Below are 19269 nucleotides of genomic sequence, written 5' to 3'. Positions count from 1 at the left end.
GGGATCAAACCTGTGTCTCTTATGTCTCCTGCATTGGTAGGCGGAGTCTTCACTACTAGCATCACCTGGAAAGCCTCATGGAATAGGGTAGAGAATCCACATATATGTATATAAGCACACGCACAAGTTGATTTTCAGCAGAGACACCAGGCCCAACCTACAGAATAGGGGGAAATATTTGAAAGTTATAAGAATTTAATATCCAGAATATATAGGAACTTGTACAAACCAATAACGAAATGACAACCTTTTTTTCCTGCACTGGGTCTTTGTTGCTTCACTCAGGCTTTCTCTAGTTGTGGAGAGAGGGGGCTGCTCTTTATTGAGGAGTTGTGCACAGGCTTCTCAACACAGTGGCTTCTCTTGTGGAGTGCAGGCTCTATGGCACGCAGGCTCAGTAGTTGCGGTGCACAGGTTTAGCTGTTCTGCAACATAAATCTTCCTGGACCCAGAATCTAACCCAGTTGAGTTCAGTTGCTCAGTCATGTCCAACTCTTTGCAACCCCATGAACCGCAGCATGCCAGGCCTCCCTGTCCATCACCAACTCCTGGAGTTTACCCAAACTCATGTCCATTGAGACGGTGATGCCATCTAACCATCTCATCCTCTGTCATCCCCTTTTTCTCCTGCCTTAAATCTTTCCCAACATCAGGATCTTTTCCAGTGAGTCAGCTCTTTGCATCAGGTGGCCAAAATATTGGAGTTTCGGCTTCAACGTCAGTCCTTCCAATGAACACCCAGGACTGATCTCCTTTAGGATAGACTGGTTGGATCTCCTTGCAGTCCAGGGGACTCTCAAGAGTTTTTTCCAACACCACAATTCAAAAGCATCAATTCTTCTGCACTCAGCTTTCTTTATAGACGAACTCTCACATCCATAACTTGACTACTGGAAAAACCATAGCCTTGACTAGACAGACCTTTGTTGGCAAAGTAATGTCTCTGCTTTTGAATATGCTGTCTAGGTTGGTCATAACTTTCCTTCCAAGGAGTAAGCGTCTTTTAATTTCATGGCTGCAGTCACCATCTGCAGTGATTTTGGAGCCCCCCAGAAATAAAGTCAGCCACCATTTCCACTGTTTCCCATCTATTTGCCATGAAGTGATGGTACTGGATGCCATGATCTTCATTTTCTGAATGTTGAGCTTTAAGCCAACTTTTTCACTCTCTTCTTTCACTTTCATCAAGAGGCTCTTTAATTCTTCTTCACTTTCTGCTATAAGGGTGGTGTCATCTGCGTATCTGAGGTTATTGATATTTCTCCCAGCAATGTTGATTCCAGCTTGTGCTTCCTCCAGCCCAGCATTTCTCATGATGTACTCTGCATATAGGTTAAGTAAGCAGGGTGACAGTATACAACCTTGACATACTCCTTTTCCAATTTGGAACCAGTCTGTTGTTCTATATATCACTAGTGGGAATTTAAAATAGTGCAGCCGGGAACTTTCTTGATGATCTAGTGGCTAAGACTCTGCACTTTCATTGCAGGAGATGCAGGTTCAAACCCTAGTCCAGGAACTAAGATCCCACATGCCATGCAGCATGACCATAAAGAAAAATTAACTGATTAATTAATTAAAATAAAATAGTGCCACTGCTGTAGAAACTTTCCTCACAAAGTTAAATAGAATTACCATATGGCCCAGCAGTTTTACTCCTAGTTTTATACCAAAGAGAGTTGAAAACAGGAACTATTAATAGTCAAAATGTCTATCAGTGGATGAATGGATAAACAAATGGTATATCCGTACACTGTAATTTGGTATTGCTTAATGGGTACAAAATTTCTGTTTGAGGTGGTGAAAAGCTTTTGTAACTATTTCAGTTATACAGTTGTGAATGTAATTAATGCCTTTGATTATATACTTAAAATAGTTCAAATGTCATATTTTATGGTGTGTATATTTTTGTTATTGCTTAGTTGCTAAATAGTATCCAAGTCTTTGCAACCCCATGGACTGTAGGTCACGAGATCCCCCTTGTCTATGGGATTTCCCAGTCAAGAATACTGGAGTGGGTTTTCCTTCTCCAGGGAACCTTGCTGACCCGGGAATCAAACCCTCATCTCCTGCATTGGTAGGCAGATTCTTTACTGCTGAGCCACCAGGGAAGCCTGTATTTGTTTTACCACAGTTTGAAAACAAAGCTTGTCTTTAAAGAATTACATCACTGTCAGTGTTAAGTTCATCATTTGTAACAAATGTAGTACCACTCTGCTGGGGGATGTTGATAACAGGGATGCTCTGCATATGTGAGGGCAGGGACAAAAGGGAATCTCTGAACCTTTGTCTCAGTTTTGCTGTGAACCGAAAACTACTCTTTAACCCTCTTAACCATTTTTTGAAAGACTTCTTAAAAGAGCAGTTGTGTATTTTACCACAAATATAGTGTATATAAAATGTGAAGTATATCACATGAAGTATATCATATGAAGTATATATGATACATGAAATTATAAAATATGCATATAAATATAGATTTTTTTAAAGTATATATATATAAAGTGAATATAGAATTATGTATTAGAAAGAGATACAATTTTACTCTCAACTCCACAGCAGAAGTTGTGTGTTCTTAGACAAGTTATATAACTTCTCCAAACTCTAATATTGTTTTGTATAAACAATAATGAGAAAAATAATGAAGCTGGTAGCTACTTTGTAGGGATGTATTAGGATTAGAGATGATCATGTAAAGGGCCTAAAAGAATCTCTAATGTACAGCAAGTGCTCAATAGGTAAAAGCCATTATCCCTGAAAATTTTGTTCATTTATTATTTGACTATGATAGTTTATATATTTATTCACTTTTTTTTCTGCAATCAGAATGCTCACTTGAACTCTAAACTGCTGACTGTCATTGTGTGTTAGTCGCTCAGTCGTGCCCGACTCTTTGCAACCCCATGGACTGCAATCCACCAGGTTCCTCTGTCCATGAGATTTTCCAGGCAAGGATAGTAGAGTGGGTTGCCATTTCCTTCTCCAGGGGATCTTCTCAACCCAGGGATCGAACCCGGATCTCCTGCACTGCAGGCAGATTCTTTACCGACTAAGCTACAAGGGAAGCCCAACTATTTTTAACTTCTTTGTTTTGTTTTGTTTTATAGGCAACAATTGGTATTGACTTTTTATCAAAAACAATGTACTTGGAGGATCGAACAGTGAGTAATGTTTTCAGTGTTCAATTTTCTGCAACACTGCAGGACAGAATATTATGCTTGAAACTATAATCAGTGATTGTTGCCATAAGAGTACTTAGCAAAGTTGCCAAAGTTGGTGTACAGGCCTTGAGAAAAACTGTTATTATAGAATGAATAGTACTTAGCACTTTTAATTCTTTATCCTCAAGTAGACTCCAAAGGGGAGAGAAAGCCATTATTTATAATACTCTGATAGCCCTAGGCTTGTTAAACAAAATATATTGTCTTGACTTGGAATATTATAACAAATAGCATTGAGATAAGAATATTTTCATGAAGAAATTAGAGCTGCTAAAGACCTTTTGTGTACCACTCTGAACCATTCAAACATTTCATTTGAATATCACACAATTTGTGAACTTCCAGGCTTTGTCAGAATATGGTATATACCAAAGTGACTGTGAATAGACAAAAGTAATGTGTATCTCCCTGTTTGATTTTTGTCTTCCATCTTTTGGAATACTCCCTTTAAGTGCGATATAAATTCTGTATTCTAGCCTGCTGTCCCTTGAAGAGATTCTTGTCACCTAAACAGTAACTCTTAAATGCATTATTTTGGGACCTGTACCCAAAAAGCATTATCTCTAATGACATTTCTTTAAGTTTATAAGTCTTTTTCTTTTGGATGTTCTCCTTTATGTTTTAATATATAGCATTCCATTTCTTAAAATTTGAAAACAGAAACTGCTTTATGATGATAAAAGAACTTAATGCTTGTTTTCAGGCTTTTCTTCCTGGAATGTAGATGTGAAGAAGAAAGTAAAGACACGTTTAAGTAGGGTTGTAAAAAGATATTTCTCCTTTTTGGTAGATTATATATAATGTTCTAGAAATAAATGTGTGGGAGAACAAGCACAGTCGTCAGAGATCCAGTTTCAAAGTGTTCTGTATCCAATAGAGAAAAGAGACATTTTATTTTCATTTCAGAGGGGCTGATCATTGACATTTACCTTTGTTTTTCTCTTTTATTTTCACTGTTTGAACATGAGCAGTCTGCTTGTGCTGTCTGGAAGGTATAGGATTCAAAGAGAGGTTGTAGAGAGGGGGGATAAAAAGGAAGCTGTACTTCTTGTCCTGTGAAATCTTTCCTATTGCTGTTCTTTTTTTTTTGTTGTTTGAGTTATGTACCTTCAGAGCAAGCAAATTTTAAATGTTACTCCCTTTTGAAAAAGGGAAGGAATTTTATGTTGTTTTCATTCCTCATATCCCTGCAACCTTTTGCATGAGTTTCCTTTTTACCTCCTTGCCACCCTCCTCCCTTTAAAAATATTATTTCTTTTTTCTTTTTAGTATGAGTTTGGTTTTTTGTTTTTTTTTTTTTATTTATTTTTTCCCATCCCACAGATCAGGCTGCAGCTGTGGGATACTGCGGGTCAGGAACGTTTCCGTAGCCTCATTCCCAGTTACATCCGTGATTCTGCTGCAGCTGTAGTAGTTTACGATATCACAAGTAGGTATTTTGCAACGGGTTGACCTTTCTTATTTTTCTTGCTTGTTTGACTGATTTTATTGTTAGGTACGATTGCAATTGTGGGACACAGCAGGTCAAGAGCGGTTCAGGAGCTTGATTCCTAGCTACATTCGTGACTCCACTGTGGCAGTTGTTGTTTATGATATCACAAGTGAGTGGGGGGGGAATTACGCATTTCTAATCTTCTTTCGACCTTTAGCTTAGTTGCATGCATGTTCTTGTTTTGTGCTTGTTTTCTATACCGGCATGTAAAATTGAGTTTTATCATACCAAACCTTATCACACACCATCTAGGTCAGAGTATTTGCTTCATTGTTTGTACCAATATATCTTATTTCTACTATGCCAGGGTTTTTTGCCCCAGAAATTTTCGTTTGGGTCTAATTATGAACCCTCTCCAAGGCTTTCTTAGTATCCTGTAATCCCTAAGTTACACCATAATTATGATTGGAAGAGTGTCTCCTTTTTTATTTAATTTGATTTCAGATTTCTCTAAAATAATCTGCATTTATGTCTCTTGCCAAGTTTTCCAAATCCTTCAAGGCTTCTACTGAGGCTGTTAAAAGCTTCTGATAACCAGCTTTTCTCTGCTTTCACCTTCTAGCCATCCTCTCTATAGAGGAAGAGCAGAGAAAACTTAATTTCTGTTAATCATTTTCATTTGAGTGAAATCTGGATTCTCTGACTAGTTCATTTGCTTTGTTGCTAACAAGTGACACTTTTCATTTCTCTCCAAGAAAAACATATAAATGGGAGACTAAAACAAGTGATGGTCTTCCTTTTTCTTTTCCCTCAAGACTGAATAATAATGCCTTTGGCATTTTAAGTGACTGTAAATTTTGAATAGAGCCTTGATGACTGACAGGGACATATTATCTGATTAAAATTGTCTTTGTAAATTGGTTTATGATATATTAGGCAATATTAAGTATCATTCCATATAGTGCTCCATAATTTAGGAAAACCAGGATAGTACCACATCTTGGACTTCTTTAAAAACATAAACTATAATATTAGCATACATTTTTACAAATTTGCTCAAACAGAAATCATATTTACTTAAGAATCATTACAATGGCAGAATTATAAATTAGAGGTTTGCATTCAGAAACTTTTTATTTTGGTTAGGTGCCAAATGCAGTCCTTCTTTTCTTGAAGCTTTTCTTTGGGTTGCTACCTGTTTTAAAAATGTATGTTCATTATTGTGCTGTCATAAGTTTTGCAGCTTTAAAATGTTTGTGCTTACTTTAACCAAATCAAGTAAAACCAGGTGTATTCTTTGAAATTTGTGCACATGTGGTTAAAATATTAGCAAATTATTTTCTCTAGCTGCTGTAAGAATTATTGAAGTACTCAGAATCCAGGGCTGGAAAAGATGGGTTTTGTTATTAGTGATTCTGGTACATTGAACTAATAAACTCCAAGTTAAAGTGATCACAAACTGAATAAGCAATGCAAACAGAGTGGTGTTGAAAGCTATTGAAAGGCTTTACAAATTTTGTGGATGTGTTGGGACTTACTGGCTGATGTACTTTTGGAGATGCTTTCTTTGTCACGTTTGGTATGTGTAAGTAATCAAAAGAGCATTGTGGCAACATGACACCATATTATCTGCCATAGTTATCCTTTCATCATTTAAATTTTTTTTCAGTTACATATAGTATATTATATTCATCTGGTCACGTACAAAAATTTTAAACTATTATAAAAGGTACCTTGTGGATTTTATTCTTATGATTTGTTTAGATCACTGATATTTGTATTCAGATAAAATGGAGTCATGTTGCAGGCACATTAAAGGTGGGTTCTAATGTGCCAACCCCCTTCCAACTTCCAGTGCTTTTTTTTTTTCCTTTTTTGGTCCTTCACTTGGGAAGTTACTTGCAGTAACACTAATCTCTGTCCACCTTCCTATGTACCAGATGTTAACTCCTTCCAGCAAACTACAAAATGGATTGATGATGTCAGAACAGAAAGAGGAAGTGATGTTATCATCATGCTAGTAGGAAATAAAACAGATCTTGCTGATAAGAGGTATGGAATGATTTCCTATATATATATGGAATGTTTGATTTCTTTGTTAAGCAGCCTATTATTTTTGTTAGTTTTAAAAGGAGACTTGTTTAATCCTTAATCTTATGCCCCCACTCCTTTTCTTTAATATAAGAACCTGAAATAGATAAACTCAGTCCTGGAAACTCCCTGGTAGTCCAGTGGTTAGGATTCTTTGCTTTCACTGCCAGGGGACATGGGTTCAATCTCTCATTGGGAAACTAAGATCCCACAAACCCCGCAGTGTGGCAAAAAAACAAAAACATTGAATTCAGTCCTTAAAGGAAAATAATTTTTTTGTGTGTGTAAGCCCATGTATAAATAACTTGTGCAAGATTGTTTACACATGAAGCTCATAGCTATTTTGTATTTTTTAGGTCTCATATTAATAAATAAAAGCAGTATTCTGTTAGAGAACAAAATATTTTTAAAAACAAATCCTGCCTTTAAAGTATTCATAATGATTAAATGCACACTCTTTTGCTAGCCTTATAAATATTCATTATAATTCAGTAGTGCAGTTTTTTCTTTTCTTTTTTCAATTGTATGGTTGAGCCAAACTGTGAGGTTGAACTGAATAGCTTGATTGTGATACCTTAGTCAAATGAGCAAAGATATATTCAAGTCACAGGATGTAAAATGTATTAACATTCACTGTAGAACCCATGGCTTGAATATCTGCCTTTAGCATTCCTCAGTGATCTACTAGACATTCTTTCTGCTTTAAGTAATCTTGACAATTTAATATTTGAAGTTTTTACTATTTATTATTTGTTTATTCATTAGTTGGATATTGAAATTCCAGTAATGAACTTTTGCTGTTAATTTAAAAGTTATAAAGAAATACAGTATGTTCAAAGATTTATGAAATGTAAAGCCTATTTCTGCTCACAGTACCTCATTTGGAATTGGCAAGAAAGTCTTCTTTATTTAAAAATAAAGGCAGCATATGACTTCATCTTTTCTTTTTGAAAATCATTTTTCAGACTTTGATGCTATTATATAAATTTTCATTATTTATCTTCACTATGAGAATTTGAAGATCTTATATGTATATATTCTTATGTGGAGAGTCCCAGGATACCTTCACTATTAAAAGAAAGATTATATATATATTTGTTTCTCTTTATAGCTGGAATTATCTAAAAGGATGCATACAAGCATCTGTTCTTTTTACTGCATAATAGTTGAGTATACAGATATAGAAAGTTATCTAAATTGTTTATAGTAACTTTTCTTTAAGATAATATTTGTCCATTGCTTTAGAACTTCTTTCTCAGTAATTTTTGCCAGACTATTGCCTGTTAGCTTTCACATTTAAAAGAATTAGTCTTAAAAAAAATTTAATAAAAAAAAAAATAATCGGAGTCTTGTTCATTCCATTAAAATAATTTTGTTTTTTCATCTTTTTATTATTATTTATTACTTTATCTACTTTATTTTATTAATGTAACAGTTGCCTTGTTTTTTAATTGAAGTATAGTTGATTTATAGTGTTTCAAGTATATAGCAAAATGATTCAGAAATGATTCAGTTATATTAATACATATATATGTATTTATCCTTTTTTAGATTCTTTTCCATTATAGTTTATTATAAGATACTGAATATAGTTCCCTGTGCCATACAGTAGGTCCTTGGTATTTATCTGTTTTACATACAGTGTGTATCTGTTAACCTGAAATTCCCAATAAAATAATTTTTAAATGAGGAAAAAAGTTAAAAAAAATTTTTACAGCATTAAAAGAAAATCTTTGGTAGTAGGTGGCCTTTCATAAGCATAACATGGAATCCTAATGCCTTAAAGGGAAAGATTGATAAGTTTGAATACATAAATATAAAAATTGTATTCACCTATTAGGTTGGCCATTATTCAAAAGATTGATAATGTACTGTATCATCAAGCATCTGAATAGATTCATACACTGAAAATGTAACTAATACAATTTTCAGCAGAAACAGTTTAACATCAGTATTTAAGATACTTTTTGACTGAAATCTACCTCCAATAACTTATTCCATAGATATACCCACAGAAATGTGAAAAGATGAACATAGAGGAGTTATTATTGCACCATTATTTGTAATATTAAAGAATTAAAATCAGTCTAAATGACTGGTAGTAGTAGTAGTATTTTAATAATATAAATGAAATTCTTCCAGTCAGTAAAAAAAAAAAGTGAGGAATTTATTGCTGGCTTACACAGAAGCTTAAGAAAAACCCTTGATCAATGCATATACCTGAATCCTTTGTCTTTAAAACAAGTAAATAAATAAGATGGTTCTTTGGCCTAGAACAAATCTGTGTAAGAATAAATGAAACTTAACTAGTATTTTTTGGGAAGAGAGTGGGATTATATCGGAGTTTATTGTATTGGTCTTTTAAAAATTACTGTTGTAAACAGAAAAAAAAAGTTTTAATAACAGCAATTTAAAGTTAAATGACCTTTTCCACTTTCTTTGACAGTTAAGTTTTTTCATGAAAACTTGGAGGAAAGACTGGAATATATCTGTTACAGTGTCTTAGCACCTAGATGCTCAGTATTCTTTTTGTCCTCTGTAGCCCAGTGCTTTGCAGATGTTTCAAACCTGAGAATCACTTGTTAAACACAGTATATTAGACCCTCTTTTAAGATTCTGGCTATAGAGGATTGTGATCAACTTTAGATTTTTTGATGTTTTTGAGCCTTCTTTCAGATTCAGTTAATCCAGAGTAGGTCCCTTGAATCTATGTTTTAATTAATCTTTCTAGGTATGTGCATGCTAAGTCGTTTCAGTCATGTCTGACTCTGTGGGACCCAATGGACTGTAACCTGCCAGGCTCCTCTGTCCATGGGGATTCTCCAGGCAAGAATACTGGAGTGGGTTGCCATGGCTTCCTGCAGGGGATCTTCCTGACCCAGGGATCAAACCTGTGTCTCTTGTGTCTCCTGCATTAGCAGGCAGGTTCTTTACCACTCGTGCACCCTAGGAAGTCCCAGGTTCTGGGACTTCTGACAAATCCAAACCACTGTTGTGAACCTTGGTATAGCTAACTTTCAACCATTTTATTGAGGTGACTTATAGTTCTACAACTAGGTAGAATTTCTACCTGGAATCCTTCACATGTAGGGTCTATGGACTAATAATCATTGATTCAGAAGATGTTTGTTGAGTATCATGTATATTTCAGAGGATGCTATATATATTTCAGTGAACTGAAATCTTCAAGGAGATTTTATTCCAGTGAATAAACCAGGCAATAAGTAAATAAAGAAAAAATAGCATGTTTTATAGTGATATATGCTAAGGTTGAAAATAAAGCAGGGAAAAGGAATGTGAAATGTTAAGGACAAGTTTGTAGTATTAGGTGGGATAGCAGTGGAAAACCTCCCTGAGAAGATGACTGGTGACTTTTGAGTAAAGAAGCTAAGGAAGTGAGGGAGTTAACTATACAAGTATGTTGAGGAAGAAAAGGTCCCAGGCAGATGACCCAGAAAATACAAAATTACTGAGTTGGGAATACACTTATTTGAGAGACAGCAAGGAAGCCTATATAACTGATAAAGAGAATGATGGAAAGAGCAATATGGAAATGAAATGAAATTAAAATAAAATGAAAGATAATGAAGGCCAGATCATGAGGCACAAAGTAAAAACTTTCTGGATTAGATTGGAGGGTTTAAGCAGAGGAGTAGCTTCTCATAGGTCGCTGTTTGCTCTGTTGAAAATGCATAAGGGGAGAAGAGAGGAGGATAAACTAGACTTTATTCCAAGCAAGAAATAATGATGACTTGGACCAGGATAGTGGTAACTTGTGTGGTGATCAGTGGTCAAATTTAGATATTTTGAAGATAGAACTGACAGGATATACTGATGTGATAGATAGAATATATACTGATGGATGGAATATATGATGTTGGGGAAGGAGTCATCAAGAATGACCCCTAGATTTTTGGCCTGAAAAATCGTCATTAACTGAGACAGAAGAGACTGCATAAAGAAACAGTTTGGGAGGGAATATCATGACTTCAGCTTTTGGTCATTTTAAGTGTAGAAAGGCTATTAGCTATCCTAATAATTAGAGGTCAGGTAGGCAGTTGGCTATGAGCATGCAGTTCAGAGCAGCAATCCAAGCTAGATATATAAGTTGAGTCATCAGCATATAGATGATATTTAAAGCCATGAGACTGCATAGGATCTCCAAGGCAGTGATTGTAGATAGAGAAAAGGTCCAACGAGTAAGTTTTAGGGCATCTGAAATCGTTTTTCAGAAATCCATACTGCTGAATGGGGTCGCAAAGAGTTGGACATGACTAAGCGACTGAACTGAACTGAACTGAAGTGTTTAAAGTTCTGCTGCTGATTGTCTGTCAGCTTACTTTCAAATGGTTAAAAAAATATATTTAAAAATTTATAGATTAATACGTAGAGAATGAGTGGATTTAACAAGCAGATAGGATAAAGCATTAGCAGTTGAAGTATTATATATAAAGAATGATTCTGCTCTAGAAGGTGGAGAAATTGTAGAATAATATCTTCTTGTAGACAAGAAGAGAGTGGAATCTAGTACATTGGTATAAGTTTGAGGAATAAGGACAATTCTTCCACAGTCGTGGGTCTAGAGGTAGAATATGAGGCACACACACAAGTAGATTATAGGATAGATGTGGTGTGAGCTTGTAGAAATTCTCTTACATTGCTTCGGTTTTCTGTTTTGTAAGAAGCAAGATTTATCAGCTGATAGTTTAAGTTCAATTCAGTCGCTTAGTCGTGTCCTATTCTTTGCCACCCCATAAATTGCAGCACGCCAGGCCTCCCTGTCCATCACCAACTCCTGGAGTTCACTCAGACTAATGTCCATTGAGTCGGTGATGTCATCCAGCCATCTCATCCTCTGTCGTCCCCTTCTCCTCCTGCCCCCAATCCCTCCCAGCATCAGAGTCTTTTCCAATGAGTCAACTCTTCACATGAGGTGGCCAAAGTATTGGAGTTTCAGCTTCAGCATCAGTCCTTCCAGTGAACACCCAGGACTGATCTCCTTTAGAATGGACTGGTTGGATCTCCTTGCAGTCCAAGGGACTCTCAAGAGTCTTCTCTAACACCACAGTTCAAAAGCATCAATTCTTTGACGCTCAGCTTTCTTCACAGTCCAACTCTCACATCCATACATGACCACTGGAAAAACCATAGCCTTGACTAGATGGACATTTGTTGGCAAAGTAATATCTCTGCTTTTCAATATGCTATCTAGGTTGGTCATAACTTTCCCAAGGAGTAAGTGTCTTTTAATATCATGGCTGCAATCACCATCTGCGGTGATTTTGGAGCCCCCCAAGATGAAGTCTGACACTGTTTCCACTGTTTCCCCATCTATTTCCCATGAAGTGATGGGACCAGATGCCATGATCTTTGTTTTCTGAATGTTGAGCTTTAAGCCAACTTTTCACTCTCCTCTTTCACTTTCATCAAGAGGCTTTTTAGTTCCTCTTCACTTTCTGCCATAAGGGTGGTGTCATCTTAGATCCATTTAATTAGAATAGTTGCTTATTCATTAAGCACCTATATGATTGCTGGGCACTAGGAAGACCACGATAAATGAGAGAATACTGCTCTTGAAGAGCTGACATCTTGAGAAGCTTCCCTGTAAAAGAAGCATTAATACTGTGTATCAAGAAACTTTAACATATGTCTTTGACTCACTTGTTCCAGTTACAGAAATCCACAAAATCCAACCTAAAGAAATGATCCAAAATGCTCAAAGCACAAAGATGTCCATAGCAACATTTTTCACAGTAGTGTAAAATTTGAAAGCAACATACATTTTTAATACTTTGAGACTGGTTAAAATAGATAAATGTCTAGCCATTAAAAATTGTTTTACATTAAAAAATTTTAATCACAAAACTAAATTTTTATAATCTGATATTAAAATATTGGGTTGGCCAAAAAGTATGTTTGGGTTATATATTCTTTTCCATTATGGTTTATCATAAAATATTAAATATAATTCTCTATGCTATACACCTCTGGTTATTGTTGTTTATCCATTCTGTATAGTTTGAATCTGCTAACCCCAAACTTCCACTCCATCCCTCCCTTCCTCAGCAGCCACAGGTTTGTTCTTTATGTTTGTGAGTCTCTTTCATTAATGTCATATTTGAGATCCTATATAGAAGTGATATCATATGGTATTTGTCTTTCTGACGTAAGAAGTGCACAAATTTTAAGTATATTGCAGTTTGATAATCAAACTAGTCTTACCTGTATAACTAGCACTGTATTAAGAAAAGTTCAGAACCTTGTTTATAATCTTCATATCATCATCTTTCAAAAAGGTGAATTTGTTTATTTTATTTTTCTACAGGCAAGTGTCAATTGAGGAAGGAGAGAGGAAAGCCAAAGAGCTGAATGTTATGTTTATTGAAACTAGTGCAAAAGCAGGATACAATGTAAAGCAGGTAAGTTATTTGAGAATGAGTGGGTTAAGGTTATCAAATTGAAAAAATATATTTTAAAATAATTGTATGAGTTTTCTATTCTCTAGTGTAAGATTTTCTTCTAGTTGACAGTAGCAGGCCTGAATTAGCAGCATACTACAATGAACAGTGAAAAATCTAAATGTGACATAGTTTGGGAAAAAGAAGAGACTTGTAAAACTTTTCAGATTGTTCATAGAACGAGTATTTCATTATGATTAGAAGATGATTGCTGGGTTGTAAACTGGCCATACTCTTAACTGCATCCCTACTGCCTTGTTTTAAGGTGAATTTTCTTCATTTTAGTGTTTGATGATAAGATTATGATAAACAAGTATTTGCTTTCAGGCTTGTTATAAAAATACATTCTGATTATTTTATCCTTAATAACTGCTGGTATTAACAGTGTTTATAACAGTGTTTATTCCTGTTTTGGAGAACAGGAAAATATGGGGAGACCTCACATTATCAAGTTGTTACCTTAAAGATAGGGTAACCAAAAACTTACCTGCTTAATTCTTCAGGTCTACATATCATATAGAGTACTGGTCCCAGATTTATAGGCTTTACCTCCCAATAAATTATTTTTAAATTGTATGTTATCAGTAAAGGGGTAAAATTAAATCCTTGAAACTTGAGTGAGTAGAGCTTTATGAAAAATTCTCATTATTGTTTTCATTTTTGGCTCTTCCCAATTCTCTTTACCTTGAAACATATGTAAGTAATACTGAATTGTCACTAATTCCCTCCTCATACTATATTGTTTCATGGCTCCATATCTGCATTCATGCTGTGTTCTCTTTGCTTAGAATACTCATTTTCTTCTTTCCTGACTGATACCTACCCATATTTTTAAGTTTCAGTTTAGATGTCAGCTATTTAGAGGTATTTTCTCTTACATTCTCCACCGTGCTGTTCTGTGCTTAGTTGCTTGATTGTGTCCGACTCTTATGTGATCCAATGGACTGTAGCTTACCAGGCTCCTCTGTCTATGGGGATTCTCCAACCAAGAATATTGGAGTGAGTGCCATCTCCTCCTCTAGGGAATCTTCCCAACCCAGGGATCGAACCCAGGTCCCCCATTTCAGGTGGATTCTTTACATTTGAGCCACCAGGGAAGCCCATTCTCCACCATACCTCCAGGTATTATCACTTAGTGATAAATGACTCTCTTGTGTGCTTTCACAGATCCTTGACCCCTGTGAAACCCCTGTTATAGAACTTACCACATTGTATTGAAATTGCTTTCCCATCAAAATTATATATTCTCAGAGCCTGCAAGTATATAAGGAATTTATTAAACAGTTTGAGTAGTAAAAGTTGCCATAATATTATTATATGTTACTGTATTAAGACAGAGAAGTGGGTAGCTTCATTTACCTTTCTCTATTACAGATGTTTTGATAAGGATGTGAAATAGTTGCTTATATGTTAGAATATGGACTTCTCCAAGACATCTTTGGATCTGGGTTAACCCCAGATCCAACCCCTTCTAAAGAAGGGGTTGCTGTGGTCCCCTAGTCCCAACCTTAAGTAATCATAGGTTTAGTAACAGCTTTCTTGAGGTATAATTTGTGTACCACAAAATTCACTTGTTTTAAGTGTAGGATTCAGTTATTTTCAGTGAATTTACATCATTGTGCAACCATCACCATAATTCAGCTTTAGAACATTTTCATCACTTGCCATGCAATTTTTTCTAGAAGCCTGACCTGTACAGACAGATATTGGTACCCATTGATAATGAAGAGAGACTTTTTACAAAACAATCTTATCCTGAATGTGAAACCCATGTGCTACTTTATTATTTCTCCTTATTTAGATGATATGTCTGAATGTGTGGTTTTGCTAAAGTCCCTATTCTATTAGGACCTGATTTTGTTATTTTTTTAAATGTAAATGTGACTAAAATTTCTGATTTCAAACTTTGGAACAGAACTGCCCTTTAATGTTTTTGTAGCTTCTTAACTCATAAAAACCATTACGTTTTATTTTATAGAGAGTACCAACGGTGTGTTTAGAATTTTATTTCAATATTTAAAGACCTATGCTTTGTTAGCTTATATAATTAAGTTAAGGAAGAAAGAAATCCTGGGGTTCTCACATGCCCATGAAATAATGAAAAATTAAAAAACAATTAAAATCTTATGTTAATAAGCACATTTAAATAATAGGTTTAAAATCTTCCCCAACTATATATAGTTCATCATTTAGAATGCATTTCTGCCATGTGTGGAAATTACTGACTGATTTTAACTTTTTGATAAGAAATAAATCATAGTCCCTTTTTAAAAATTATTTTTTATGGATTATCTGTTCCTTGAGTTAGGTTTTATAAAGGAACTTAAAACTAATCAGCTAGAGTATCACTTTTAAAAACTTAATTTTTAAATGACCAGTGTTTTTAAAATGAAAGTGTTTATCTTTTTAGTTGCACCACAAGTCACTCCAATGTTTTTTTTAAAAAATGGTCTTTGATACTGGTTAGCTGTATAGAAAAATTCAAATTTTCTTAAGTAAAATTTTTATCAAATCTGCCCAGTAACTATTGCCCAATTCTTGACTGGACAGTGCACCTTGTGTGGTTGGAGTTCAGTGCTTATTTTCCTAGGATTAGAGATTAATGGGTCTCAATTTTAATGTGCATCAGTTACCTGAAAGTTTATATAAACTACTAGTTCCTGAGGCATGACTTACAGATATTGATTCAGTAAGTCTAGGTTAGTATCCTAAAATCTACATTTTTAATAAGAATACCAAGGGATTTCTCATGCAAACCATACTTTGTAAAAAGACACAGAAAGCCATAGAGATGGTTTGTCAATTATATCAAATATATTCAGTGTGATAATTGTTTGAACAAGTGTTAGTTAATTCCCTAATCCCTGTTAGATGCAGAAGACAGGCCTCCTACACTCAAACCCCTCAATCTTTTGTAGAAGCCAAATTTAAAACATGAGGAATTAAATGTCATGCATCCCAAGTGTCAAAATGTGTCTTCGTAAAATAAGAGGACGAATGTAGTGAAACCCAGAAGCTCTCTTGATTTGGTTGTTTCCACACTTTAGGACCATCATTTAGATACCAGGTCTTGTTGATTCTCCTTTTTCCGTTGGTGTATTAAGGTACTTGTCTATTTATTGCCTTGTTTGCTCCCATAACTTATTAACTGATAGCTGCTCCAATGTTGCCCAACTTTAGTTTACTCTCCATTCTGCTGCCAGAATGATTGTTTTACAATACAGATCTGCTCAGGTTACATCTGTGAATTTTATCCTGAATTTTAAGCAAACTTCTTAGTGTGCTATGCTCTACTGTTCAGAATATGTGATCTGGCCCCTCCATATATCACAATTCTAATCTTTGGCCACCACATACCCATACAATACATCTTAAAGTGCCTGAAGTTTACTGTGTTCTCACATTTTCATTGTATGGGATTGTCCTTTCTAACACATTCCTTCCTCCCTATTTGCTATCTGTAATTAAAAGCCCAGTTTAAACAATCAAATGTAGATGTGCCTTTCCTATGTGTTGTAGTAGCTCTTTTAATATTGAAGTTTTTTGTCAGCTCTGCCTCCCATTAGACTGAACTCAGTAAATGTTCATTGAATGAAAGAATAATATACTGAGCTTGATTAATAATTTAATGACTGTGCTTGACTATGTCTTAAGCTTAGAAAATCTAGGTTACATGGGGAATTTTACTTCGTTCAGTACCTTGACTGCAACTTAGATAAAGATACATTGAATTTGTTTTAATTTAGCTACATTTATATTGAACTTTTTCCATTAGTATATTAAGATAAGTATTTATAGGGATATGTACACATCTTGAGTTTATAATTAGATGAATTTTGATAAATGTAATGACCACATTAATGAAGATACAGAAATAGGTTGTTTGATTTCCAAATATTTGAGGCATTTCTAGAGTTTGTTATGGCTTCTAATTTAATTGTGCTGTGATCAGAGAATATCCTCTGTAACATTTCAGTTGTTTATAATTCACTGAGACTTGTTTTACGGCCTGGCACGTGGCCTGTGTTGATGAATGTTCCATGTGCCCTGGAAAAGAAAAACTTTTCTGCAGTTGTCAGGTACAGTGTTCTATAAATAATATCAATTAGGTCAAAACAATTGATAGCATTGTTCAAATCTTAGATAGCCTTAGTAATTTTGGGAGGTGGGTAGTTCAATCAATTACTAAGAATGGGGTATTAAATTTTTCTATAACAATATTTGTATTCATGGGAGCTTAGTTCCCCAACCAGGGATTGAACCTGGGTCTTCATCAGTGAAAGCATGGAGTCCTAACTACTGGAGCACCAGGGAATTCCTTCTGTCAGCTTTTAGTTCATGTGTGTTGAAGTTTTGTTATTAGATGCATACATGTTAATGTTGTTATCCTCCTACTGTGTTAATTTTAAAAATAATGAGAAATATTGTTCTTTATCTCTGATAATATTGCTTTCCATTATTTGATCTTAATATGGCCACAGCAGCTCTCTACTTATTGTTTACTTGGTATCTCTTTTTCTTTGTAAAGTGAGTCTCTTGTAGATGTTATACAGTTGGATTTTTTTTCCCCCCTCTGGTGTGGCTATCTTTTGAGTGTTTGGTTTATTTAGATTTAATTGTAGTTAGGTTTATTTCTACCATTTGCTCTTTGCTTTCTACCTGTCCCTCTGTCATTTTTGTTTTAATCAAATATTTTTATGTTGTGTTTTAATTCCTCTTTTGATCCTTAGCTTTTGTTCATAACCTTTTTAGTGGTTGCTCTAGGGGTTAAATTAGAGTTAGTATTATGCCATTTCATATGAGATTATGCACCCTGTCCTTTGTGTTCTTGTTGTCACGTATTTTGTATTTACATATATTTTAAACCTCCATATTAAGTGGGGTTTTTTTTGTTTTTTTTTTAGATTTACTTTTATTTTTTGACTGTGGTGGATCTTTACTACTGCATGTGGGCTTTCTTTAATTGCAGCTCATGGGGGCTACTCTCTAGTTTTGGTGCATGGGCTTCTCATTGCAGTGCCTTCTCTTGTGAAGAACTGGCTCTAGGTGCATGGGCTCAGTAGTTGCGGCTCATGGGCTATAGAGCGCAGGCTCAGTAGTTGTGGCATACAGGCTTAGTTGCTCTGCAGCTTGTGGATCTTCCAGCACAGGGATCTAACTAGTGTCCCTTGCATTGCAAGGCAGATTCTTAACTACTAGATCACCAGGGAAGCCCAATAAATATTCTAATTTTCGCTTTAAACAGTAATTAAAAGAAGAAAAAAGATAATCCTGTTTACCTATATACTTACCATTTACAGTGCTCTTCATTCCTTCTTACAGATCTAAGTTTCACCTGATATTTTTCTTTAGCCTAAATAACTTCCTTTACTGTTTGTTTCAGGGGTCTCCTAGTGATAAATTCTCTCTGCTTTCACATATGCCAAAAGGCCATTTGAAGAATATTTTTGAAAGTTTTAAAATTTTGTTTTGGAAAGAAATTTTTCTCTTCCAGTACTTCAAAGTTGCCTTTCTATTGTCTTCTGGCTTCCATTGTTTTTAATGAGAAGGGAACTCTAATTTATATCATTCTGTTTGTAATGTGTTGTTTTAAAGTATTTTTCCTGTCCCATTTTCTTATTTTCTCCAGTGGCACATCTATTAAATGACTTGATATTATCCCATGCCTGCTAGTCATTAAGGCTCTGTTCATTGTTTTTATTACCTTATTTTCCTCTCTTTTCAGATTATATATTATTATTGATGTGTCTTCAAGTTCACTGATCCTTTTTCTGCCATATCTAAACGGTGATGAAGTCCATTCAGTGAATTTATTATTTCAGATATTGTAATTCAGTCCTAAATTTTTTTTATTTCTTAAAATTCCCATTTCTTTGTCAGAATTCTCCATCTGTTCAGTCATTATGGCCATTGTTACCTTCAAGTTCTTGAACATATTTGAGTAATTGCTTTGAAATTCTTGTCTGCTAATTCCACCATGGGAAGTATCTGATGGCTCAGCAGTAAAGCATCCACCTGCAGTGCAGGAGACGAAGTTCAATACATGGGTCAGAAAGATCCCCTGGAG

At 35.0% G+C, this 19269-nt stretch overlaps 1 protein-coding gene across 7 annotated transcripts in view; it reads left to right on the top strand.

Moving 5' to 3' along the window:
• RAB6A (RAB6A, member RAS oncogene family) overlaps positions 1–19269 on the top strand; it is an 83195-nt gene that overhangs the window by 52368 nt on the left and 11558 nt on the right. For 4 of the 7 annotated variants that reach the window (XM_069553047.1, XM_069553041.1, XM_069553044.1 and 1 more), the window contains 4 exons: positions 3108–3161; positions 4717–4822; positions 6594–6705; positions 13070–13163. In XM_069553047.1, the coding sequence (XP_069409148.1) occupies positions 3108–3161; positions 4717–4822; positions 6594–6705; positions 13070–13163 (366 nt within the window). Of the gene's footprint in view, positions 1–3107; positions 3162–4544; positions 4651–4716; positions 4823–6593; positions 6706–13069; positions 13164–19269 lie in introns of all 7 variants that reach the window. The other 3 variants (XM_069553048.1, XM_069553045.1, XM_069553042.1) reach the window with 1 other exon arrangement.

The sequence above is a fragment of the Ovis canadensis genome, chromosome 15 (assembly GCF_042477335.2).
Source record: "Ovis canadensis isolate MfBH-ARS-UI-01 breed Bighorn chromosome 15, ARS-UI_OviCan_v2, whole genome shotgun sequence".
NCBI lineage: Eukaryota > Metazoa > Chordata > Mammalia > Artiodactyla > Bovidae > Ovis > Ovis canadensis.
The sequence above is the reverse complement of the archived record's forward strand: the minus strand, read 5'-3'. Positions and strand labels throughout refer to the sequence as shown.